The sequence below is a fragment of the Platalea leucorodia genome (assembly GCF_965183815.1).
Source record: "Platalea leucorodia genome assembly, chromosome: 9".
Lineage (NCBI taxonomy): Eukaryota > Metazoa > Chordata > Aves > Pelecaniformes > Threskiornithidae > Platalea > Platalea leucorodia.
The window spans coordinates 23034352-23060749 of record NC_138831.1 but is presented as its reverse complement, the minus strand read 5'-3'; the positions used below and the strand labels follow the sequence as shown (position 1 = coordinate 23060749).

Sequence of the window (26398 nt, the reverse complement as noted above, 5' to 3'; positions counted from 1 at the left end):
TTCTGAAAAGTTCTTTGCTGCTAACTACTGCTTTTTTGGTTCTAAACTTCATGTGGTATTAAGAAATATATTTACACTGTCATTTTATTGTGACAAATTGGAACTAAAAAAATAAACCCAACACACACAACTCGGAACACCCAAAATGTGTCTCATTTGCTTGCAGGCATCTTCACTCAGTTCTCTTGGCACGAATATGCCTTTGAAGTATTTTAGGATTAACCTGGTGTTTTCAAAGCAGTCCTGTTGAAGCTGAAATCCTCTGTACTGCCAGAGGAACTGTTACAATGTGGCTCTTGTTGATTACAGTGGACAAAGGATTTACAGAGCAGGTTTCAAACTGCTTTTCCTAATTTTTTTTTTCTTTTCTTGTATGTATTGCTTGAATGATGGACCAAATCAGATGTACTTCTTTATTGATGGAGATCACGCACTAGACAAAATGATTCTTAAATTGTTTCCAACAAATGTACGTTAAATTGAACCTTCAGAGATGGACTTGAAAGAGCTAATATATCCGAGTTAATGTTTAACACTGAGTTTTGCAGAAGTTTGTATCCAAGGAGGAATTTCAGAAGGCACTCAAGTCCCTTTCAGTTCAGGAGGGTGTAGCCAAGCACATGTGAAACGCTTGTTATGAACAATTTCAGGGCTAAAAATTGATTGATAGCTTATCAGTCCTTCACAGAAAGACCTGATCTGTCAAAATTTGGGTATATGTTTAAGTACTTGAAAAATCAGGCACTCTTAGTCCAGGTGGCTCCACTTGCAAACAGAAGGGTTTTGTTAGCTAGCTCCAGAATTCTGCTTTGATACAATGTTTTCCACTTTCATTTTCCTTCTTTTGTAAAGGAGCGTAAAACTTCCATAGGATGTTAAGGCTCCAAGCTGCCTTGTGAAGCAAAAAGCTGTGCCGTCGTTGTTTGGAGGTGCCAGCTCCGATACAAGGAATCGCCCACGCGCTGGAGGTGACAGGGAGGCCCGCGCAGGCAGGAAGGGAACACGCGTCCCTTGAGCCCCGGTGCTGGCTTTTTACCCGAGGGGCTGTTCTTCATTTTCCTTACAGGGACATTTTACATTGCGTAAATTATCATATATCTACACCCTGGTGAAACTCAACACCAATCCAAAAGTATGATAGCTAAGCAAGAGGCAAGAAAAGAACCAGTAACGTTTACAAACATATTCTAGATGCGTATCCTAACCATATGGAAACAAAGGTTTAATCTCACTTCTTTGTATTTAAGCATTTTCCCAGATGTTTCCTGCAGTTTAACAGATGTACCATTTACTAGAAAGTTGCGCTCTTGAGAATTAGAATGTTATGGACACGGTTGCTATAGACAATGACTCTGCGAGGGTAAGATTTGGAATAAAATGTTACATTAATTTCTATTTGAATAAGTAAATTTTTTTTCCCCAGACTGAAAGTGCTGGACTGGACAGTCTCCTTTCATTTTCTCTCATGCTGTAATGCGCTACAAAAACACACGAGCTGCCTTTAACTCATTCCTGCAAAACTGCTGAGTGCTGACTCTGAATAAATGGCATTATTTCTTAGTGTTGAAAGGTGAAAAGTATTCCTCTGGCTATTTTTAACCAGCCGTGGCCATCTTTACATTTCCAATGAGTGCTCTAATCGGTAGCCAGCGTTTCCCCCTCCCCCGTTTTTGGTACCTGGTCTGAAACAGAGTACGAAGAAAGGGAGGGGGCAGTGCGCGTGCAGCTGGCTAGCTGCGGTGCTGCTAGCTTCGTGCTAATGAGTCCCGAGGAATGATGGGGGGGAGGAAGCTGATTAACCTCATGTCGCATCTCGCCGCCTCTCAGCAGCGCGGCCCGGCCTCCCGCGTAACCGCCGCTGCCCGCTCCGAGCCCGCCGCGGCGGGAGCGCAGCGCGGGGGACTCTTATCGTGACGAGGCGGCGGGGGCCGCGCTCTGCGCCTCAGCCGCCTGCCAAGCGGGTGAGGCCCCGGGCGGGCTGGGGGGGACGCGGCCGCCTTCCTGCGCCCGGGCGATGCTCACCCTGAGGTGAGTACCGGGCCTCGGCTGCCCGCCGCCCCCCGGCCAGGCGGCGGCCCCCCGCGCTCAGCTGGGCCCGGCTCCAGCCCTGAGGCGGCAAGAGCCGGGCGGGGGCAGCGCCCCCCTCCCTTACCACCCCTCCCCCCGCCTCCCGCGGGTGCGCAGCGCCCTGAGCCCGCCCGCCCGCCCCGGGGCTGCGGAGCGGGGGGGTTGGTGCGGTTTTCGTTTAGGATTTATCCCGAAAGAAAATTGCAAGGGAAATAAAAGGACTTTGCTGCCATTGAAGCCTGAAGGTTTCGACCTCAGTTATTTGACCACTTCCCCCAGTGGAAAATGTTGCTGGAATCCGCTGTACTTTGTAGTTGCTGTGATGTTGAGTAAATGAGATACCCGTGTCCATATTGTTTGATTGGAATTGAGTCGTCCTTTAAATTTCTTACATAACTCCTCTAACACTGTAAACAAACTGCAGCTCAGCAGCTCTCCAAGGTTTCTCATTCACAATGTAAATATTGTTCCGAAAATACAGTGGAATGCGAAGATAGGAAGAGCGTATTTGTTGGCTTACTGTACCTACAGGCCTGTATGTGCATGGGAATTGGATTTCACTCATTTCATGGCGCTGACTTGAGTGCAGCGTACCTGATGAGAAAGCAGAAGGGGGGTGGGATGACTTCAGTAAGCCATGAGAAAAACTTTCCAAAACATCTGGGGAGAAGTCTCAGCACACTCTAATTACTGCTTCATGTAGTTTTTAATGTGGCACAGATGTACGGTTGCTGTGCATAATGGAGGAGTCGCACATTACAGTCAAGTTAAGGTCGATTCGTAGGTTCCTGTCGAAGTCCTGTCTTTAAAGTCCTCGTCTGTCAAAGTGGTTTGTAGTGTATGTGTTTGAGCTGTACGGATATGGCTGACTTCTTGCTATCTGCATGATGAGGAATGATGTTTTGTGAATCTTTTTGTCACAATTTTTAATCAGTAACTTTTAGTACTTGTAAATCAGTCTTTTAAAAATGGGGGAAATAAAAACCCCAAATATTTTTGCTTGTGATTTGCTTTTCTAAGTAAAGTCTCTCTTAAACCAGAAGTTGCTGTGAGAGGATACTGTTGATTGTAGAATTTGATGGTTAACTTGGGTGCCTTAACTGCAGAAGTACCCTGTCAAACACTTAACTGCTACTGCTGTGGTTGGTTTGGTTATCGGCTTTTCAAAACAATTATTTTACTATATTGGTATGAATAGTTGTGCAAAATATAATGAAGCTGTTATTGTATTTATAGTTCTTCTAGAGGTTTCAGTAACTCAGATTTTATTAGCAATTATAAACAGTTTCAATAAACTTTTAATGAAATGTTTATTCCTTTTATAAAACAGCCCATGAAAAAAAATCTCATTTCTTAAAACCAGTTATTTGAACACCAGTTCTCAGTCGAAAGGTCTGAAGCATGTTTTTTTTTAGAATTTTTGAAATTTCTGTCTGAAAGCAAATTAATGTACTTTCTCAGCTTTTCCTGCTTCACATCAGCTAATGTTACATTTTGTATCTGATGGATAAAGACCGTAATTTGTACGCTTTAATGATCCAGGCCCTTTTCCTTCTTTTTCTTAAGAACCATTGAACTTGGAAAAGAAAGCTCTATAATCCCATCTCCTGACAATTTGACACAGTTAATTCCAGTACTGTGACCTTATTTTCAGAGACTGGCTTGTGGTGTTAAAGCTCGTACTAAATAAACTTGCCGTTCTCATGTTGTTGACATCTTTTACTTCCTACATCATCTAGTTGAAGAAAATGTTTACTCTGCTCCTCTACCGTGATGCAGTCTTTTTTGTGATTGAACTAAATAAAATCCCATAAACTTTTGATAATTTGGGGTTCACAGATTTACTTAAGCTTTATAGAAATAGTTGCATGACAAGCATTGAGTGATGAAAGAAAGTATTTTTCCAAATAAAAAAGTAGAAAATATTGTAAGGAACAACCCAGAAAATATTATAACAAAATGTAACTGCTATTTTTTATTTCCTCTAACAGTTCTGCACAGTTTCACCATTGAGTTTCAACACCACCAAGTTTTCCCAGAGCCTGCAGAACAGACTGATGTACCCTGGCAATATTGAGCACACATGTCTGCGGCTAATCTTGTTGCACTAGGACATGACCCACTGCTGTGTGTATTTTATGTGCAATCTTTCTCCTGACGTTGGCCCATAGTTTTCTCTGTGTGATCATAAATAGTTTTTACAGTATTTTCCAGTGACTCAGTGTAAAAGGTTAGTTGCATGTGCCAAGTTTGACTTCAAAAGGATGTTAACATGGCTAAACTATAAAAGCTGCACATGACCCAGCACATGAATTAGTAGAACATAAGAGGAAGTGTCTGCCAGAGGTGTTTGGGTGGGCATTGCAGTTGGGTAGAAATTAATCATTTTATAGCTGCCTCTGAATCTTCCCAGTAACCTCTCTGACCTTCTAGTTGTTTTCATGGAAGCCTCTTTGCTCTCTCCTTACACTGTCAGATTTTTCTTCCTGCTTGTTAGAAATTTTAGGGAAAGTTTGGAGTGTCCCTTTAACCTCATTTTTTATCATTTGCTTTTCTGGATGTTTTTCCCCTCCAAGCCATTCAAAGTGCCTTATGGACTTGAAACAGTTCAGACTTCTGCACAGATCCTTTTAGTTTCCATTCCAGCGGTGACTTGCCTTTCTAGATCATGTTCTGTTCGTCCCAATATATGCAGTAGCCTGCCTTGCTCTCCAGATGTGAACATTGGCAGGCTCTGCTCTATTTCATCGGCTTCATTTGATTTTCTCAGAATAAGATTATTGTGCCTTCAAGCACCCAGATACTATGCTGACTTCTGTGTAGTTTACTTTTGAGCTAGAAATGAAACCTTAGTTCTGAGTCCTGACTGGTAACTATAGGATTGAGTTTTTGGTCTGCATTGATATGCCTGAGTTTTGCAGTTTTACTGAAACTATCTTCAAAAAAAAGTGCTCTCTGTAACTGTAGTAGCAGCATCTTCTAAAGACAGACTGCATCCTCTGCAGAGCCTTTTTCAGCTTCTGAAACATCCACATCTTCTGTCTTTTGGTCTTCACAGTTGGCAGAAATAGTTCTTCACTTCTGCATTTTTTTCTAGCATGTTGTGCAGGTTTTTCAAAGGCAACTGAAGCTACTGTCATTCTTTGAAGAGGAAGTTACGGGGAGGTGGCTGAATCAGATAAATCTTAAAGGTTTGGTTACTTCTCCTGTCTCCTTTCCAAGAAATGTGCCGTTCCTCTGACAGGCTGTTAGACAATACTTAGAACAGGGGAAGCCAGTGACGCCGCGTTGCAGGTTAGAGGACCAGAAAGTTTCTCCTCTTTGGCTAATGCGATTGGCAGGAGGCTGAATATTGTTTGTCCTCAGTCCTTGAAAACTAAGTCAGAGCTGATGGGAGTTGTACTCAGCTGTTGGTTTCCACCTACATATAGTTAAACAAAACTTTGAAGAGATGAAATGGGCTTATGTTTACACTCCAGAAATCATAGTGCATTTTAGGAAACTTGTTATAATTACTGCAATGCCCGATTATACCTAGACACTTGTTATTGTGGTAATACTGAAATGCTGGAACTTTCTATTGTTCTAGCTCCACTTTTTGAGTCATTAGTGATTTTTTTAAAAAAATTATTTAATTTTCCTAACAGGCTAATTCATATTTGCAGTTACCTCAGCAGAATTAATGAGATCACTGACCATTTCAGAATTTTTCCAGATATTTATTATATGATAAAATTCTGTTGTTTACATCTCGGGTATGGCCTCACATAAAACCTCTTAAAAGAATTACGGTACTTTAAAATGAGCTATCAGGTGCACCACACAAAATGAGAACCTAAATGTAGGAGGTTTGGAGTTGAGCAGGTAGGCAGCAGAAGTGCAGAGCAGAGAAATTAGTGGGTGAGCAGAGGTTCTGTGTTTGGTTGTTTTTTTGTTTTTTTTTTTTGAATTACAGGTTTTGATTTTTACAGGTAACCTGCAGTCTGTACCTACTGCAGTAAGGTAATTTGTCATCGTTTCTGGATTGTATATGTATGCATGTGTTCCAGCAGTGACATAATTTTTCATTTAATAAATCCTAGAGTTTTACTTATGGATGGAATAAAGGATTGCCATTATAAAGCAACCAGTGCTACCTTTTAAAACAATCCTAGGAGCAAAGATGGCTAAACATGAAAAAAAAAATTCCTGTGAGAAAAATAAGTAGGATCTGAGATTGTGTTAATTGATTTTACTGTACATTAGATTTAGATTTCAATTTTGTGGGTTTGGCTTTTGACTAAGGTCTTACATCATGTGGTTCTCTTGCATTCTTTCATACTTGTGCATATTAAGCCTTCAGGAAGGGAAGCTCTTCTGTATCTGAGTATTTTTGCTCGGTGCAGGCAGTAATAGAACACTCCTTTATGCATTTCACAGCTTATTATTAATTTCTTTCTTTTACTGTGAAATCGGTTCTCCTGGTTAATTACATTTGCAAGTAACTATCTGCTCCAAGATTTTATCTCTGAAAATCTTGTTTCGGTGAGGATAAATATAGGAAGTCTGACCTACGTTTGTTTATATGTAAGGTTATCGTATTTCCTGTTAGTGTGTTTTCAATGGTTTTAATTTGACTTCTTATCTCAAAGGTCTTTCCATTGGCTGTAGCACTAAGCTGAAAAAAAATTTCTTGAATTTAAATTTTTTAAGGGAAGGAACTGCAGAGTTCTGATTAGAGAGGAGTGGAGAGAGCAGGGAAAAATAGGTACGGTCGGTGCATGTGTACTTCTGACTCTGAAAGAACTTGGGTAAATATGATGCTTAATTCTCCAAACTGGGCCTGATGCTCAGGTTGAAAAATTCAAAAGAACAAAAGCTCTTTTCTGGGAAGAGTTAATTTTAATTATTGCTGGCTGGAGACGCTTTGAGGCAGTGCTTAAAATCCTAGGTGCCTTTGCTGAGTTGTTTCTAGCCTGAGGCAGAAAGTGAAGACTTAGCCACCTGCTTCTTTCCATGTTAACCACACTTGAATGGGGGAAGAAATGGAGGATTTGCCAGTTACAGACCTGGGTTAAAGAACCACTTTGTAGCCAGCTGGCTAGCAAACTGCTGTTCTGGAGTCCTTCAGAGCCGTAGCAGGAGGCATAGCTGCTGGAGCGCTGCTTTGAGAAAGGCGTTAATGGAAGATCCGTCGTCAGTTTTATCTGCGCATTGGTCTGAACACGATCTTTAGTTTGTCCAAAAGATTTCCTTCAGGGGGGAATATACTGTACAAATAATGTTTAAATAACAGCAATGGCAAAAAGGGAGGGCATTCTTTGTCTTTCTCAGGAAACCATATCAGATGTCCAGGTTCTGTGGAGGAAGTGATTCTCGCAAAAACAATAATCTCTTGCACCTTGCCTACTTGAAAGCTTTTTGGGATGGAGTACTAAGCCATAAAAGGAAAAGGCTACACAAAGTAGCAGGGAAGCATAAACCTAATAGAATGGGATGAAAAAGGGTTATGTATTTAGGTGGCAGCCATTCAAAGTAGATGTGGTTTGAAGAGCGTATTGGGCTGTTTGGAGTATTTTTTCATGTTATGAATACTTCAGATAATTGACTGATGCTCAAAGAGTAAACTGCTAATACTTTGAGCTTTTGTGTGGGTTTTTTTAGTGAATTTGGATTGCTTAAAAAATTCTGAGTAAGTGAAACTTGGGATTTTTCCCTCTGGTTATATACCACTGTATTTTGAAATATCACCTGAATTCTTGTTTTCCCACCTCACAGTAACAGAATTGATGTATGCAAGTAGATACTTTTGCAGGAAATGATCCCCATCATGTGGAGAAGATATTTTGTATCAGTGGATTGTAAATCCTTAAGTAGTCTTTAACAAAAGCAGTTATCTTCTTTCAGATTTAAGAGTTTGTGAATAAATACGGTAAAAGATGTTAGAAAACAAATATTATAAAAATGCTTAATATGCTAAAATCGTACCTGAATCAGGTTACACAAATGAAAGTTTACTCTTAAGCAATATTATGCATTGTGTTTGTATAAAGAAAAACATCTTACATGATAATTAAAAAGCAGTGTAAGTGGATACTTGTTCTTTCTGCAAGTGAAACACACTCTTACAGTACAACCATTTTGAGTGAGAGCTCTGTTTCTGCCAAAGGGAGTGTGAAACGTCTGTGATTTCTTCACTTGGAGGTACAGTAATACTTTTGGCATCTGTTCCTTAAGGATCTGCAGGCTGGAAGTGAGTGCAAGCGAAACTGTCCCCTTCAGTGGGCCTCTTTTTTTCCCTTTTCCTTAAGCAGCTGGCAGAGTTAGCCTGTTCCTGTAGGATGAGCGTGAATTACTGCCACTCCGTGCCAGTGAACAGAACAGCCACATTTAAAGGTTGTACAACCAAAAAAATATTAAGAACAATGCATTTTAACTACCTTTGAACTGGTTCCTGAGGAGGACTGAAACATTGCTTTCAATTAACAAACATTATTTAGAACCAAACTGAAGCAGACTTTCAGCTAACAGTCAGGATGTGTGTGGTTTTGGTATGACATCCATCTGAGCACATGATGCTTGGTAAGTGCTGGAGCCTCGGTTATGATTCATTGGGGAGAAACATGGAAAACAATGTCTGTTTTTCAAGTGTTGGAGAAATGAATTTAAGGTTGGAATCATGTATAATTTTTCTAAAATAAACCTGCAAGTAGCTTGAATACCTCTTGTTTGAAGGGAAGGAAGGGTGATGGGTATGGCTGATGTAATAGCCTCCCACTGCCTGACGTTTGCTCAGGTTCTCTGATTAATTACTAGCTATTTTTTAAGCCAGTGGAGATGCACTGGCATATTTGCCACTGAAGATGGAGTCCAGAGTTACATATGCTGATTTTTAAGTCAAAGTGGTGTTAGGGGATGGTAAAGCTGTTAGGACAGCTGGATTTATTTGTAGTATTTTTTTTTTTTTTTTCCAAACATGGTCAGAAATCCTTCTTTGTAATTTTCTGCCCTTACGTTTGAACTAAGAGCTGCATCTCTGCACTTTTTCAGTGCACGTGGAATTTTTAAGCTAATTCACTTTAGTGAAATAAAATTATCTTCAAAAACATGCAATTTTCATTGCCCCTTCAGACAAAGCATCTAATATTGAAACAAGAATTACTTCTCTCAATAATAATAATAAAAGTAAAAAATTGTAACAAGCTTTCAGTTTCTAATAGAAAATTATTTTTAAAGTTACATTTTAAACTAAATTATTTAGTAATATGAAATTGATGAATACTCTATAAATAATTTTAGGTACAATTGTTTTACAAGTGGAGTCAGATGTCTGTAGGATTTGCTATTTATATTTAAATAGGAGGGACTCAGAAGTGCTGGTGTATTTTCACAAGGGCAGGGCTATCATGTTACTATTCTACATGGTGCTGTAAAATTTTCAGCTGGGCTCAGAAGAAATAATATCTGATGTGGAAGGAGAAGCTTCAGGTATTTTTCATTTTTTGCTAAGACTGTATAGTTGAAGGTAGATGAATTGAGATGATTTTTGAGGAGTGGAGTAGAAACAGTTCCCTGCCCGGGAGAGGAGTTGTTCTAATTTAGGAAGAGGGAATTATTTGCCGACAGAAAGGGCTAGGGTGTGGTCTGCTGAGATTACTGAGATAACTCAATAATTTTAGGTATCTTTAGGGAAGGTCTGCCTACTGTGCTGTGCTTTCTGGCGTCAGACTGATCCCATTTCCCAGTTTCTTGGTCCCTTCTTCCAAAAATCTTTGCAGAAAAGTTTGGTTTGTTTTTTTTTTGGGGGGGGGGGGGCAAAACTACCAGTTCACCAATATTTAGGGCTGTGACTTTGTTTAAAGTGAGGATGAGTGAAATAGGTAAAATGTAAAAATTTCTGTAAAATGGAAAATTTCTTTTGCTTGGGAATTTCAGTAGGTTTGTTCATCACTGATCACTTGAGAGCCCCGCCCCATAAATGCAGCACTAAGTTGTTGAAATCCCAGCTCTAAGAAAAAAACCCAAACAACTGGTGTAGCTACATTTTTTTGTTTCATTTTAGAAGTATTTTTGGTGGAGGAATCAAGGTTTTCTTTTGAAAATCAGCTTGTGCTTATAAAACAAAATATAATCGTTCTGAACAGGGCTTATGTTTTGAGGCAGTGAAAAGTAGGAATCTACTGGAGCTGTATGTGGTTTTGCAGGCTCCAAATGGTTATTTATATTGTAGTAGACCAGATAATATTTAGTTGAAAAGTTTTGGCTTGCAGCCACCAAAGATACTGCATTGCAGCAGGAAGAATGAGCCATCTCTACACAGCATTGCCTTTATCACTTGAACAATGATCTTAGCAATGTCTTTTCATGTATTATTTCCCAGGGTATCTAATGGCTGTTGTCCAGGTACAAAAACAGTCTGCAAGGGCGTACTATTTATGAAGTTCCATACTTGCTTCCTAAGGGGTGGTGAAGGATTAGTTTGTTGTGTTCAGTAGCTGTTTCAGTACTGTAATTCAAGATGAGGCTACTGTACTTTAAATATAGAGTCTGTTGTGCTGCCATTAAGTCACACATTTGCATCAGTCATTAGCTCAGAGCAATGCAATTCTAAACTTCTTTCTTCTGAATGCTGATACTGCAAAGTAGTCTTGTGAATTGAAACGGTACCAAAGCTGGCAAAAGATTGAAATGTAGCACTGTGAGAATGTATTTCCTGGCGGTTTGTGTGCTGCTTTACTGTGTCTAAATCTGGCCTCTAAAGAAGGATTCAAGAAACACATGATTTTCAGAGAACATCTTGAGCACCAGCTGTGAAACCTTAAAGGTTATATTTTGTGGTTGATTCTGCTAATCTGCAACTACTAATTTGTAATTAGTTAAAAGGGATGAGCAATAGGTAGGGGGGGCAGAGCAGGGGGGGATCCGAACAGTTACAAATTGTATTGTTATTTTGTTGGCTGTTCCCTCCTAAGCATGTCAGGGGAATTTGGCGTAGAGAATAAGCTGTGTCCTGAGGTTCTCAAGTCACCGGTTGCCTGGTACCATATTAACACTAGCTTGTACCATGATAAATGAGTTGAGTTCTGATTCAGGCAGCGATAGCAGATTTCTAACTTATACAAGCAAGTGACGCTCGAGTAGGCGGAAGAATAGCACTGAAGACTTGTGATGAGTTCAGCAAAGGTCCTGTTCCTGAAACAGCAGAGATCTGCACCCTCATCTTAAGAAAGATTACAGCTTTTCTAGCTCTTACATGAGAGGGGCCACAAGGATGACAAGGGTATGGGAACAGTTTTCATTTGAAAAAAGTAGTACCCTGGAGAAAAAACGTTGCTGAAGAGAGAGGTGAACTCAGGAGTGGCATGAAGATGATAAGCAGGGAGCGATGGCTTTCTCTCTCTCCTAATACAAGAACTAGGGCAATAGCAGACCAAGCCATTAGATTTTAGGTTAAAAAGAAAGAAGAAGAGCCCGTGAAGAAAAGGTACTTAACAAAGCATGTAGTTTAAACTCTGGAATCCATTGCCACAGGATGCTGTCGAGGCTAAAAGTTTACATGGTCTCAAAAGGCACTTAAACAAATGCCGTGCAACACAGCGACCACCCCAGACTCCCGGGGCAGGGTTATGGCACCGTGCACTGGGGTTTTAGATTCTCCCTGAGGCTGCCCGCAGGGCTGTGTGGCCACGCCGGGTTAGGGGCGCCGGGCGAACCTGCTGTGCTGAAACGATGCGCGCGTGTGCGTGTGTGTATGTGTGTGTGAACAGTGGGAGGTAGTGGTGTGGTGTTGGAGGATGAATGTGAACCCCAGTGCTGTTTTGATTTTAGATGATACAGAGAAATCAACTTCAAGACAAGAGTAATATTATTGCCTGTTTTTAACTAACGTAAACCAACAAGTAACCGTTAGATAAATCTAAGTAATTATTTCATTTATATAAACCTGCAAGCTTTTTCTGTAGCATTTTTATTGATAAGCTTTGGTTCCTTATTTTCCTCTGTTGGCAGGGCTTTTTTTTTTTCCTCTCACCTGTTAGCTATTCCTTTTTGAGAGACTTTCTCAGACGTTGAAATAGGCAGTAGCTTCTTGGAGTTGTAACTTATTTCAATATCGAATACTATGTGTACATCTTAATTTTTAGTATTACGGGCAACATTTTTCTATTCCTTTTCTGTCTCTGCCTGATATTCATCAGAGCATTTCTAAGATTGCTCCTGCATATCAGTTCACTGTGATAAGCTTAAAAAGTGGGGGAAAAGCCCTCGTAAATGGATTTTACCCACTTATACACAGGACATATAGGACACTTCACTATTACTTCAAGATTCTTCTGAAGACAGAATGTATTTTCCCTAGAACCAGCTTTTTCCTCAGCTCTTTCTTATGTGAAAGACAGACTGAGCTTGCTGTTTCACACAGGGGCACTAGGTATTGCAGCGTGTTAACTCTTACAATACTGGTATGTTCCAGACTGCCAATCATACCCATGCTTACCTCGGTAAGTGGTTATGAATGACTGCCTTCACCAGTATGAATAAAATACCTATCCTTTGATTCACTGGTTTACCTTTAATGACGATAATATTGCTGTATGGAAACTGAAATATCAAGTACAAAATCCGTATTATTTGCATTGCAGTGAATGACAGGCTAATTATGTGAGTACATCTACTAAGATTTACTGTTCAGTAGTAGTTTGAAATTACTCTTTTAAAGAACAGTTGTAATTAAATGATTCTGAGATAAGTGCAGTGTAGTTTGCTCTTCCTTCATTTTCTGCTCTGAAAATTCTGCTTCCTGCCTTGTCTCACTGCGTTTTGCTGTTATCAACCCATGTCTTTTGAGTAAAATAAACTTTTCTTGGCCTTCAGCAATGCTTACAGACTATTGCAGTGTTAGGAGACAGAGTGGGATTAATAGTATGTTAAATGAGGAGGTGTCTGACCTTAACAAAACATGAAAAGTTGTTACTTTAACTCGGTGCATTTAGATAAGTATCTGAAGAAATCCTAGGCTGAAAAAAAATGTTGGTTGCCAGAGCTTGCAAATGTAAATCATTGGCTTATCTTTACAGAGAGGTGGCTGGATAGACCAGGGATACCTCACTGAGGGATTCTGTACATCAAGCAAAATGCATTGCCTCATGTTTCTTAAGGGGATTTAATGTTGCATATCTCATTATAGCTTGTAACAATAGTAAGTCCTTTGACTTTTTTCTCTCTTTCATGCATTAGAAACAAGACTGCCAATGGAGATTATCGGAAGGAGCACAGAGAGAGGAGTCGCAGCCCAATAGAGAGGGCTGCTGCCCCAACAATGAGCCTTCATGCCAATCACATGTATGCCTCAATCCCAAGCTTGACCATGGATCAACCTCTAGCACTGACCAAAAACAGCATGGATGCAACCCGAACAGTTGGCATCACACCTACACTGACTTCTGTGGAACGGCAGCAGGTACTGGCTTCTAGGTTGACAAGAAACTCGGGGTGGTTGTAGGAATCTTTGCTGTAGAGACGATGAGGACTTCCCAGATGTAAGCAGAACGTATTGTGAGTTACAATAGGTAGGCCATATTATTCTTCAGGAAAAATGCATTTTAAAAATGCACAATGAATGTCACAGCTCATTGTGTTTAATGTGAATAAATCGCTGATGTTTGAATGTATCGATCACAGATATCTCGGCCTTCCTGCTTTTTCTGCTGCTTTGCTAAGCTTGTGAATATATGTGTTTTAATTGGGAATGCAAAGTCTGTGGTTGAGCAAAGCTCCAGTTACCTGTTAGGCAATAACTGATGCAGTTCACAGGTGAAGAGGGTATTCATCTGTGCTCCTCTTGGCAGTCAGCGCGTGCTTCCCTGCCCTCTGTCCCAGCTCTCTCCTCCCGGGACTGCTGAAGAAGTGGTGCAAGACAGAAAGGGCATAAAGGAGAATTTTGCACTGAATATTACAGGTGAAAGAAGCTGGAATGACCTTAGTTGTTTTAGCTAGCCAAAAGCATTCGTTGTGTTATTTAGGGCAATGCTGTATTGCTATTTCATAATTACTTTTCCTAAAGCAAAGTAATGATTTTTTATTATTTTATAGTTTATTTCCATATGCTGGAGTGGTTTGGTTTGGTTTGGTGTTGCCTGATTGGGTTTTGGCTTGCCACTTTGTATATGGTATTTGTTTTCCTTCAGAACTGCTGAAGATGAGCTATCTCTATGCAGTTTATACAATAAGTTTTCTTATATGTCAGGCTCGCTTTTATCCCTCTCACAAGTGGAGAGACAAAGTAAGGTAATTGAGTTGTGATGAGCTGTAGTGTTGAGAAATCAAACTGGCCCGTGTACCCAAGCTCTTCCTTCCTTCCGTCCTTCCTTCCGTCCTCCCCCACTATGAAGCCCTGCAAAGGGTAAACACTTTGAGGGGATGATCTTTCAGAGGTTGGGATTTTTCACATGCAATTTATGAAAGCTTCTTTTCATGGGAGTCATATACTTTACTTCTACTGTGTAGATTTTCATGGTGGCTGGCTATGTACGCTAGTCTTTTACATTTTGCTATGCCAAAATGCCTAGCTTTACACTAGTGTCGCTGATATCTTGCATCATTTGGCACGCAGATTGCGGAGTTATTGTTCTGTGCAGAACGGCTCTTCTTTGCTCTCGGCGTTCAGTGATGACAGAGGAGGAAGGGACAGGCTTCCACTGACGCCACTGGTGCCCTTTGATAGTATTACCGCTGCGTCTCAGCTTAGCAGCTACCACCACTGACACTCTTCTATTTTGGTGTGTTTGACTTGGGCTGATTCCTGATGCCCATTACCAGATTCCTCTCTCCTTTGTTATCTTTGACATTTTGAGCTAGATTACAATCTATTTTCTTGAGGTAAGACCTTGCTAAGAGCACAGAATAGAAATCATACAAAGAAAAAGGTGTATTGAAAATAAGAAACCCTAGTTTGATGATTTGTTTTTTTGTTTCTTTTCTTTTTTTAACCTTAATATGTTGAATGGGATTTCATTTTACTTTGTTTCTAATAAAGAGACGGGAAAAAAATACCTTCTTACTTTAGGCAGTGTAGCGTTATTCAGCTGCTGTAGTCACTATTAGTAAATTCTCAGCTTATCTCAGTATTTTCATATAAATATGTATAGTCTGCTCAGTGCAGCTGTACACACAGGACCGTACCAGGGGATTCTGTAAAATGCCTTATCTGGCCTCTCAGGTCCTTTGTAGTGTTGGTACATGCATTCTTGAGAGAAGCTCTTGTATTACCTGTCTCTCTCTCCGCGTCCCACCTCTTGCATGTCTAAAGTACTCTTCTGAAGCGAAAAGCATGTATACACTTCTGACAAACCGCTTCATAGATGCACAAAATCTTGGCCCCTATAAAAAAGAAAATAAATACTTCCACATGTGAACTGCTTACAGAAAAGCCAAGTAATTCACTTTTTTTCTTAACTGCACTGACAGCAAAGTAAAAAAAGTAAATAAGATGTAAATAGCATCATTCCTATTGTGTCTAGACAAATAGTGTTAAACCTCCCCTTGAAAGCTCATCTCATTTACTTTGGTCTTGCTCTTACTCTGTCTAGACTAAAGTACCCCTAAACAATGAAAACTCTTTCCTTCCTCGTTGGCTTTGTATGGTGGTAGGTAAAGTAGTGATTTTTGTGGGATTGCTGCACAGATTTGTAAAATGGACAAGAAAGTGTTAATTACATCAATTCTGTTAATCTTTTGGACATTTAACAATTAACTTACATTGAGTATAGCAAAATGGACTCCTTGCATTGTAAAATATACCGAAGATGCAACGCAAAAATAGTTCAACACCCGTGTTACTTCCCTTCAGCCACCTGGAGAAACTGGGACATTTCTGTTCCTAAGGCCTTGTTTCAGTATAACATTTACATAGCAAACAACTATAAGAAGAGTATTTTATGTTTATACATTGTACAAAGTATACATTGCGGAATTAAGATTATGTGAATTTTGGGGAATGACATTTTGGGGAATTTGCATGTGTTGAGAATGAAAAAGCGTGATGGTTATTAAGTAGCGCTGGAAAGGCAGATTAATTACAACAGGAAAGTACTTGCGGTCAGGACTCGCTCAGGAGCTCTTCATATTTTACATCTTACGGGCTCATTGTGTTGTGGCTGAAGTACGGAATACAGAATTAGGCTAGGAAAACTTAACTTTTGAATGAAAAATGATAACATTAAAACTTGTTTAACACTAAGACAACAAATACCTGTAAAATCTGTAAAGCCCTTCTGAGTCCTGGAATCACAAGGATATGTGGACATAGACTGAAACAAATATTTAATGTGTTGACATTTAGTTTTGTGTCTGTAATGTCTGTGAAGTTGAAATGGTCACTGTAAAATCACTTTAATGCTTCTAATGATTTGCTTTTATACTACCCTTTTTCTGTATGGCTGCTTGCCACTTAAATAACTAAGAACCATTATGGAAATGTAATGTGTTGTTTTTTTTTTTAATCAGACAAAGAAATAATAACTGAATATTCTGGGGTTTAATACACTTTATTGAATTGGATAGTTTATGGGTTATTTCACTGCTGGGATTCAGTTCAGTGTACATCTCAAGTGATTATGCAATGAACTGCTGCTAAGATGGCTTTGGCTGATTGCCTTAGTGAGTGACAGTTTTCTTTTTTCTTCCGTATTAGAACCGTCCATCCGTAATCACCTGTGCTTCTGCGAACAACCGGAACTGTAACCTCTCGCATTGCCCCATTGCTCACAGTGGCTGCGGTTCAGCCATGCCTGCCTACAGAAGACCCTCTAGCAGTAAGTTACATGTCCGCACTCTTAGGTGCCTGATTAGAATTTGAGGAGAACAAAATCATCTCGCTAACCATAACGGTGTAGGCACTGATGTATTAGCAGGAATAAAAGGAAGTGAAACAATAGACACCTCTTTGTATCCAGTCTACCCAGAGACATGCTAGCACAGATGCCCTCTGCAGTCTTTCTAACCATCAATCCTATGCCACAGTAAAAGTACCAATTCAAAATTAGGGAGAGAGAGGTGTTCTTCTTTGTTTTGAAAAGCTTCTTTAAAAAAACAAACACCCAACACAGAAAAATAAGTCATTATGTTTATTTTAGTCTAACTGACAAACAGCAGCAGGGCCAGCAGATCCAACCATGCTCTTATTTTAGGAGCTGTAGTTTCCCCAGTCTTTCAGTAGTCAGTAAACTTGCATGCTTCAGCTGCAGTCACGAAAATCTTTTCCTGCAGATACAAATACTCTTCCAAAGCACATACCCTCCACCTTTCTCTGCACGGATAACACAAAAAGCTTTGGAGGGCAGTTGCTATAGCAACCCAAGCAGGGAGCTTTAGCTTTCTACCTTCTGTGCAATTAGTACTTTTCATGAAATCTTTTCATGCAGTACTTGCTGGGCAACCTGGGGCTGTTTGTCTTCACTTTCTCTCACTGTGTGACTAGGGGAAAACACAGCCTTTTTCATTGCAAGTCAGATACCTGCTGATGCATAGCTTTAACACACAGCATTTCCAAAAGTCCGTCGCAGTGAGGCTTCATCAACCAGAACGTGTCAATGTAATGATACCAGTGTGACATCATAGGTAGGAACCTAAAAGTCCATAGTAAGATGATGATGATGATGATTGTTATATGTTTTAAAAAAAAAAAAAAAAAATCAATGTATTGTTGAAAACTGGAATTAGAAGCTGAAGTGAGACCCTGGAGGATATATTACACTCTTAGAGAAGTCAGTAGTTAGAGATCTAGGATGTTGGAAGTTTTCTAGAAAACTCCTGTTACTTGTCTAAGGAGAGCTGCTTCATTGAGACCCCAGCTGTATTTACATGGGCTTTGGAACAGTTGTAAACGTTTTCAGAAAATATTTGTCTCTTGTCACTTGAAGAGGTCTTTGTGTGTGACACATTTATTTTAGGATCAGTTAAGCCTTTCTGTAGCGTGAAGGAGAAGGGCATGGATCCCAACAGTTTTAAGTATTTTTGAAAGATAAATCTCATTTAGAGACACAGATTTTCTTTCTAAATTGTAAAACTGCAACTCTCATACTTAGTCTGAGGAATTATTACTATTATCATTCAGAACCTGATTTTTAAGGTTCTTTGTTCCTCTTGTAATAGTATTACACCACTTTAATGCTTGCAGTACCGAATGCAGAGGTTATGATACATTTAGTTCTGTCTGGCTCGTAGCACAAGTATGTCAAGTAAGATGAAACCCTGAAATCAGCTTTTGGCATGCTGTAATTTAGAATGGGGTCTCCTCACATCTGACTGGTATCAGCAGGCTAGGGAGCTGATTTTAAAGAACTGTTTTCATCTTTAATTCTATTTAAGCCTAAATATAAGGTTTGTGTGATTGCTTTGGGAGAGGGTTTCCACAGAATCAGAGCTGTGGCTGTTACTAGCCTGAGGGAGAACTATAATTATATATAAATGCTTACCTGGTGCAGGTCACAGAAACGCAAAAATATTCAACTCCACCTACTACTTTTTTTTTTTCCCCCCATTTTAACTCCTTCCATCTTCTTCCCCACCCCATTCACTACCAGTTCTGTAATGATGTAAAGAAGTCTGGCTTTATGCTGAGGTGACAGGAAAATGGGAGACAATATGGGTTCTGAATCCAGTACTTGGTGCCAGGGTTCTGCACGGAAATAATGCATCTTCTGCCTCCTTTCCCTCTCCAGCTACCACTGCCTGTGACCCAGTGGTGGAAGAGCACTTCCGCCGAAGCCTTGGCAAGAATTACAAGGAGCCTGAGCCAGTGGCAAACTCTGTGTCCATCACAGGATCGGTTGATGACCACTTTGCCAAAGCACTTGGGGATACATGGCTTCAGATCAAAGCCGCGAAGGACGGAGTCTCTAGCAGTCCTGAGTCTGCTTCACGGCGGGGCCAGTCTTCCCCTTCCTCTCATATGGTCAATCATAATCACTCGCCCTCTGTAGTCTCATGAAGAGAGGACCGTTACGTTTGTGAATTTGCATGGTTTGACTGAGCTTTGAACAGTGCTTACAATAGTGTTGGGGGAGGGGAGATTAGTTTTCAACACATGTTTTTGTGTACTCACTTTTTATTTGTAAAAGGGTGCCCTTAAAGATGATAGCAGGAACTATTTCATAAAGATTCATATGATGTAGCATCCTTTTTTCCTGCCTCAATTACCAAAGAAACCTCTGATGCAAATCTGCTGCCCCTTAAAACAAAATAATGCACGCTAATCCACAAAAGCCATTACACTTAGTTGGTTGACCCAAGTGCTTTTTGCTTTTATTAGCTTCTTGAGACTAGAATTTGTCTGGTTTGCTTACATTGCTTTTTTTTTTTTCCCTCTGTGAAGTAATTTTGTATGTATATACTTGAAAAGAACTGTCATGTATGATTTGCACTATTGGAGGAGGACTGAAGTTGCATAGCAACTTTCTGGAAGATGCTAATATTTTGAGGGCAAACTGCTGAAAAAAAGGGTTTAAGGATGACATTTCTATCAATCAGTTTGATTTTTCTTAAAGCAACACAGCTTTGGAAGGGGAAGTCTCATACAGGTTATAGGTCTTTCTCTCTTTAGATTTCAGGTGCTTAGTGCTTGCAACTGGACTGCATAATTTACAGAACACGGGCATTTTTTCCTAAACACTGCAGTTTGTTAGAATAGAGCTGAGGTTGGAGGGTTCAATAGTGCTTAACGATGCATGTTTTATGAAAAATAGCTGGTATCTATTAATGTATAGACAGTAAGAATCATAATACTTATTAGCTTTTCTTCAGAATTAGTTTATTTTTGTCAGTAACAATCCTAGATATACTTACTGCTGGTACAGTTGTACTCTATGATATTTGTATTTGATACTCACTTTAGTAGCAGCCAGCAAAAGAGGACAGCCTCAGGACAGGCCGCAAATGATGCAGTTTAGAGATATACGATGCGTGGTACAGGATGCTATAGCTTTGCGCATGACTGAGTAATTGTTTCTGTCTGCAGCACTGTCTGCTTAACAGGAATTTGCTTCCTAAAACTAAGTCTGTGTAATCCACCTTTAACTAGCTGCAGAAACTGCTACCGTTACGTATCTTGGCTGGACAACAGATTGTTACAGTTTGTGAAAAATGATCTTTGATTTTTTTAAGCTTATTCATAAACCTATGCCAAGTTGCAGCATACATTCCTCCATTAGAAAACTTTATACAGGTATTACTGCATTTATTATCATTTGCTATATTAATAGCTACTAACTAGAAATTAGGCAATAGAGGCAGGCATAAAACCACAGCTGTGCTAGTACTAAGAGCTTCTCTTCTTCTTGTTAAGTGTAACTGCTCTCCCCCATACATTCCATCTTCCCAGTACAGTTGCAACTAGGGCTTTTTTTTATACTGGGTTACCTGAAATGATTGGTTCAGTGTAGAAAGTTAGAACTAGTTGGAAGATGAACTACACGTGATGTATTATGGACTATGTTACAGTATTGGGTCCATTGTGGCTTTTATTTTATGGGTTTTTTTAAAGTTAAGCTATTTAATTTGGTAAAGGTGCAGGGTAGAAAGAGATCGGGAGATTGGCTCTTACTCTTGTTGAGAAGGTGGCTGCTCAATTTTCTTTAAAAAAATAAAAAAATAAAAAAAACCACCTAAGCCCCCCAGTTTTACACATTTCACTACCATCTTACTGGGTAGTCAACGCTTACTTGCTTTGGCATTCAGTACCCTACTCTCTGTAGGACGATTGTTAAAAGAACACTTTTTTATATAGGTAACTTTAAGACCATCGTTACGCTGTGCGTAAAGAATGTACAGAGAAATTTGTAGGTATTTTTTGAGGAACAATTAATTTGTTAATGATATGTAGCTATTTAATTTTTCCCTTTCCTTTATTGTAATCATTCATTTTTTTGTTTGGAGAAAAAAGTTGATCTTTTTTTTTGTTGTAGATTTGTCTGTAATACAGTAAAAGTGCAGGAACACAGTTATTCTATGAGAACACTGCATTAGTATTAATAGCCACTAGTTTGTTATTGCTACAGGCTACTGAGCATTATAACAGTAAAATACTAATACTGTAGATGGACTCTGTGGAAAATGTGACTCCTATATTTCTTTGTAAACGCAAATAAGATAATGTTTTTAAAGCTAATATTTTCAATAATAGCTGTTTTACAAGGTTACATTTACTTATCTGAGATAGGTAAATGGATTTGAGGGCAATAAAGATTTAATGTGATATGTCCAGTAAAACATATATTAGACACAATAATGTCATGAAAGCCAAAGGGTTGGGGGGAGGTGGAAGGAAACTAAACTGAACTCACCATCACGAGACGTGGTGAAGTTTCTTCACAGAGCCAGGTTATCTACAGTTCAGTTTGAAAGATTCTCTCTGTGTTTGTAAATCTGTAATATACCATTCTTTTGTGGCCTTGTTTCACCTGGAAAAAAAAAAGGTTTGGCAGGCCATCTTTTTTTTTTTTTTTTTTTTTTGTACTTAAAAGTAGCCTTAAAGAACAATAAAGTGCTCTTAAATCACAGGTGTGTACATGCTCTTCTGTATCGTTTGGTAACCAGCTTCCTTCTTGGTTTCTGTACTTCCTGAGCTGGAAGCAGAAACAAACCACTGTTCATGTCATGTTTTCCTTCTGAGGAAACCCATCTCGTTTAGGACTGTTACCCCACTGACAGGGCTGGCAGAGCAAGCATGTGTTGGTTTTTTTTTTTCCCTACGAGTCCAGGAGTTTTACAACTACAAAGAGACCCTGTTGCTGCCTCAGCCAAGATGGGCAGAAATACCCCCCAGAATTAGGAGGACATCTCTGGCCACACGCTGGCAGCAGTCCCACTGACCAGGGCCCTGAGCGCCTGCCCAGCAGCGCTCTCCATATGGGGCTGAAGCAGCTGTTCCTGTGCCTAACGTAGCTCACCAGCAGCAGCTCCTGAACAGCTACCGTCTGGGAACATACCAGCTAGTCGAGCCTTTCTGTACTGTTCGTTTATGAAAAGACCGGTATCTTAACTTCTTGCCATTTTGTTTTGTCCCTCAACTTCTTCAAGTTTTATCTAGAGAACAGAAATTACTCCTAAAGAATTATTGCCTCTTTCACATGTGGCCATCCATGCTCTTGGGTTTTGGGTGAGCAGCACTTCAGTAGAATATGGTTCATTCATTGGACTGGAGATGGTTAATCCTTAAAAACAAGTGGTCTGATCACCTGATTTTGAGAAAGTTTGGTGAACCAGGCAAGAGCCTTCAGAGGAATTCAACTCTGAACACAGTAGAGGGGTCTCCAAAATTGAAAAAGGAACCCCTGAAAATAACGGGATACAAGTTACTGTGTATTACAAGTGCCTAAATGTTTGAAAAGGGCATGACATGCAGGTACATTGTTAAAGTAAGTAAGTGGCTATTTTTGGGGTGTGGGAGATTCCATGAGAACACATCAAGAATGATTAGTTTAACACATCTGAAAAACATCCCTCTCTAAATACCCATGGAAAGAAGCCTAAATACATGCTTTAAGAGCTTTTGGGAGGGAGGCCAACTACAACAAGCCTCACACGCCTCTCAGTCTGCTTTCTGAAGGGAGCTGGTTTCCTTTTAGGAAAAAGTCATCCCTATATCAACATTTTGGGGACTACATGAAACAGGACCAGCAGTATTGCTATCTTTCAGGTCAGTAACTTATAGAGTGTTCTATTTTCTACATGGTAAAAGGAAAAATACAGTCATTTTTTTCCTACCACATGATTTTTCTAATTAGCAGCAAGCAGTAATTTTGCACAAAAGGGTAGCACCATGGTCTAGACAAACCGGACCATACACACAGACATTTCATATTAAGTACGTACTGTACTATTTGCAATGGCCTATCTTTTTCTGTGAGCTCAATTAAAGGCAACTTCGAGCTATGCGTTTGTAATCTCACCCCCCCGAACCGTTACTTTTGCTAATATTTCATTCAAACCAGAATTTTAATTTTAGAAAACAGACCTGACATCACAAATACACTAGGGCTTGAGTTCGGATCTTTCTGCGTAGTTCAGCGAGTGACCTCTCCTGAATACAGTTTGTAAGTATTTCAAGCTGCTTTAGTTGTGAAAATGAACTTTAGACTGATGGACAGTGATGGTTTGACACAACAGCGGTACAACAGGAGTATATAACTGTGTGTAGGTACACAGGCAGCACGTTTGCTTCCTTGCTAAACCTGTACCAATCGTGTCGCTGGTAAATGACCGCTGAACCTATCCAGCAGATTGCGCTTACCCAGTAGGGCTGAAGGGACCTGGCGCAACACTTATTTCCTTTAAAGCTACAAAGACACAAGGCAGCAAAGGGAGTTTATAGACAGCACCAAGCTCAGTCTTGATCCCGCCAGGGTCTGTGCTGAATGCAGGCATATTGAAGTCAGATGGCTGCAGAGGTTCCTGCCACTGCCGCAGAGAACTCGGCGGGGAACTACTGCAGCTGCTCATAAAGCAGCTACACCACTACACAGTGTAACAGAACTGTGAGACTTTAAAACTGGCACATGCACAAAACTCAAAATTGTAACCAGTTCACCCCATCATGGATTGGAGCTGTAACTGCACCAGTTCAGAAGCTGCTTCGCAAGCAGCAGCTGAGCTGTCACTGCAGCTGGGCTGAACGCTCCCAGAGGGGTGCAGGGGACTGCTGGGGGTGGGAACACATCCAGCTGCTCCTAGGAGGCCAAATCAGTCAACAGAGAAAAGATGTAAAATTGTCTTTGTCAGCCTTGTTCAGAAGCCTTTGTGCAACAAGAGTTAGGAGAACTCGCTGCTTACACTGTGCTGACTACTTACACTGCAGAAGAGGTGTTCCACAATGGCTGTGCGAATGAAGACTTCTCCAGTATCCAAACACCGTGCCAGTATGTCATGGTGTTTCATGTGATATCCTGGCAAAACACATCAGCAGTACTTTAAATGTTATTTGTGCAAGAGCTCTACTCACCAGAGCTGGCACGCTCATGCTTGGCTGAGGGGAACATTCACCACTATCTTTAGATCCTTCTTGAGGAACAGCGAAACAAGAAACCAGTCTGCATCCTCCTGATGTACAGGAGCTTCCATTTCATCTGGCATGGATACAGATCCAAGTACATTACCCGCAGCGTCTGAAGGGTGTCTCTAGCTCTCTTCCCTTAGCAGACAGCTAGTACACAGCTGGATTATGTTGTGTGTTGAAGCACACTTTATCCCTGAAATGCCCATGACAAAATACACCAATTTAAATAATTTTTTAACCTTTAATGGCAACATTCTGCCCCTCTCTGTGGAACAGCTCTCTCAAGTGCTTTTCTTGAGTATAAGACAGCCAAGATGATAGATAATTTAATTGCTTATTTTTAAACGGCAGTTACATATAGCTCCACAGCAGCTGCCTTGTGCTTCAGACAAAGCTCTCCTATTTTCCCCTGCTACTCTCCTGACGCAGCACACAAGGCAAAAGCACTACGTGTCTCCAGAGGTGCATGAGGGAGAGCTCCTCAAAGCGCGTGCTCTGTCTTGGGAGCCATGTTCACCTCCTGTGGAAGAAAGGTTTTATATGGCTTTTACACCCAAGAGAGGTGCTGGGAGGCTCACAGAGGCAGCACGTCTCACCAAGAGTGACATTTAATAAACATGGTTTTTTATCTCATCTCCATCAGCAGGGCACAAGCCTTGAAAGAGACCAGCAGAGCTGGGTGGATATGACTTATCTCTGCATGTATAGCAAAACCAGGAATGTAACCCCTTCAGTATACGGCATTCCCACTGCTGCTCAACCCTCAAGTCTTAGAACCTTCTTGATTGTAGTGAAGTTCCCGAGTGCATTCAAGCCTAATCCTGCCCTACCGTTGTCCCAGGGAGACGCTGTCACTAACCAGTCATTTCTGTAGAGAAGGTAAGGGAAGAGCGGGTCATTTCATCCTTGATCTAAAGCCACAGACACCACTTCTTTCTCCAGTTCTCTGATTTCAGACTTTCTCCGAGACATTTAATAGTTTATTGCAAACTCAGGTGTCTTAATAGCACCCTCAGCACAGGCTGAAAGAAGGCTGTAGAAAAAGACCAAGTCTTCTTCTGGGAAGAACAGCCATTGCAAACTAGTGGTTCAATTGCAAGACAATAAATTAAACTTTATTTTTAATTAAAACTCCAAGGACAAATCTGGCCCTGGTACATTTTTACATTTACAAGCTTGGCATCAGATTTGATTTTTATTTGCAGAAAAGTTTCAAATTTTCCTGCTTAATTCTGCTCGGCAAATCTGAGCATCACATTTACAGAAAACCACAAATATACAAAGGCACGTTCCAGTGAGCAGAGCAGAGCATGAACTACTCTGCTAGTGTGCAAGCGGGACCCCTCTGCAGGCCACTCTGCATACGCTCCCGTGGCTGAGACAGGGAAACATCACCGTCTTGGGCAAAGCACCTGGCCTCTTTGCTGACACGCTCAATATTCCTGAACTTCACTCACAGTATTTTCCCTCTCAGCAACTTCCACACCAGTAAACACTGACTTGAAAGAGACAGCTCTCGCTGGACCAGCATGGTAGCATTCATGAAGGGAACCACATGCTCCACTGAGACTATCGCTGAAGTCTCCATACATGGTTTATGCAGAACATGGACAACACTCACGTCAAAGAGAAACAAGAGCAGCAGCTCTCCAGATACACCCCCTTTGGATGAGACCAACGTACACACCCTGAAGAGAGGCACAGTGGGACCGGTGCCAGAATGCCAGACCATTCCCAGTACGAGCTCCTCCTATGCTGCTCCTTCCTCTGGTGCTAGAAGTCGACAACGTCATACTGAAGGCAGCCTCCATCCTCATCTGACAACAGCATCCCTAAGGAACATGAAAGAGGAAATTCTCATATTTTCCTTTGGGGCACAATCGGGAGCCCAATTCATCAGACAACAATGCACTAACTTAGGGGGTTTTATAGCTGCTAATTGCTGTATCACTTAAGCATTTATACACGATTGACATGCCTCTCTGTTAAGAATGGTTGGCATGGGATTAGTCATACATGGATATTCAGACTGACACGCATTTATATTTTAACAGAGTTGGAAAAAACAGAATTTCTTTTTCTATAGGCTACTTTTAAATGATGACAAAGCAGTTACTGACTTCCAGTCAGAACACACTTCATTACATTGACACAAGACTGTTTCAATCTTTTTTTGCTTGTAGGCTAGCCAGTTACACTCTTCACTGTTGCACTGTTCATTCCAATTTTATGTTTTATTTCGCTAAGCAGCAGCTTTCTTAAATGCCAAGGAGAACATCTGTCTTCTCTCCATCACAAAGACAG

The 26398-nt window shown here is 40.5% G+C and overlaps 1 protein-coding gene across 4 annotated transcripts in view; it reads left to right on the top strand.

The window, feature by feature from the left end:
- VGLL4 (vestigial like family member 4) overlaps positions 1–21591 on the top strand; it is a 95983-nt gene extending 74392 nt beyond the window's left edge. For 3 of the 4 annotated variants that reach the window (XM_082322597.1, XM_082322598.1, XM_082322596.1), the window contains 3 exons: positions 13282–13504; positions 16736–16856; positions 18765–21591. In XM_082322597.1, coding sequence (XP_082178723.1) covers positions 13282–13504; positions 16736–16856; positions 18765–19033 — 613 coding nt within the window. In that variant the 3' untranslated portion in view covers positions 19034–21591. Of the gene's footprint in view, positions 1–1984; positions 2029–13281; positions 13505–16735; positions 16857–18764 lie in introns of those variants that run through there. The other variant, XM_082322599.1, reaches the window with a different exon arrangement.
- The last annotated feature ends 4807 nt before the right edge of the window (positions 21592–26398 follow it).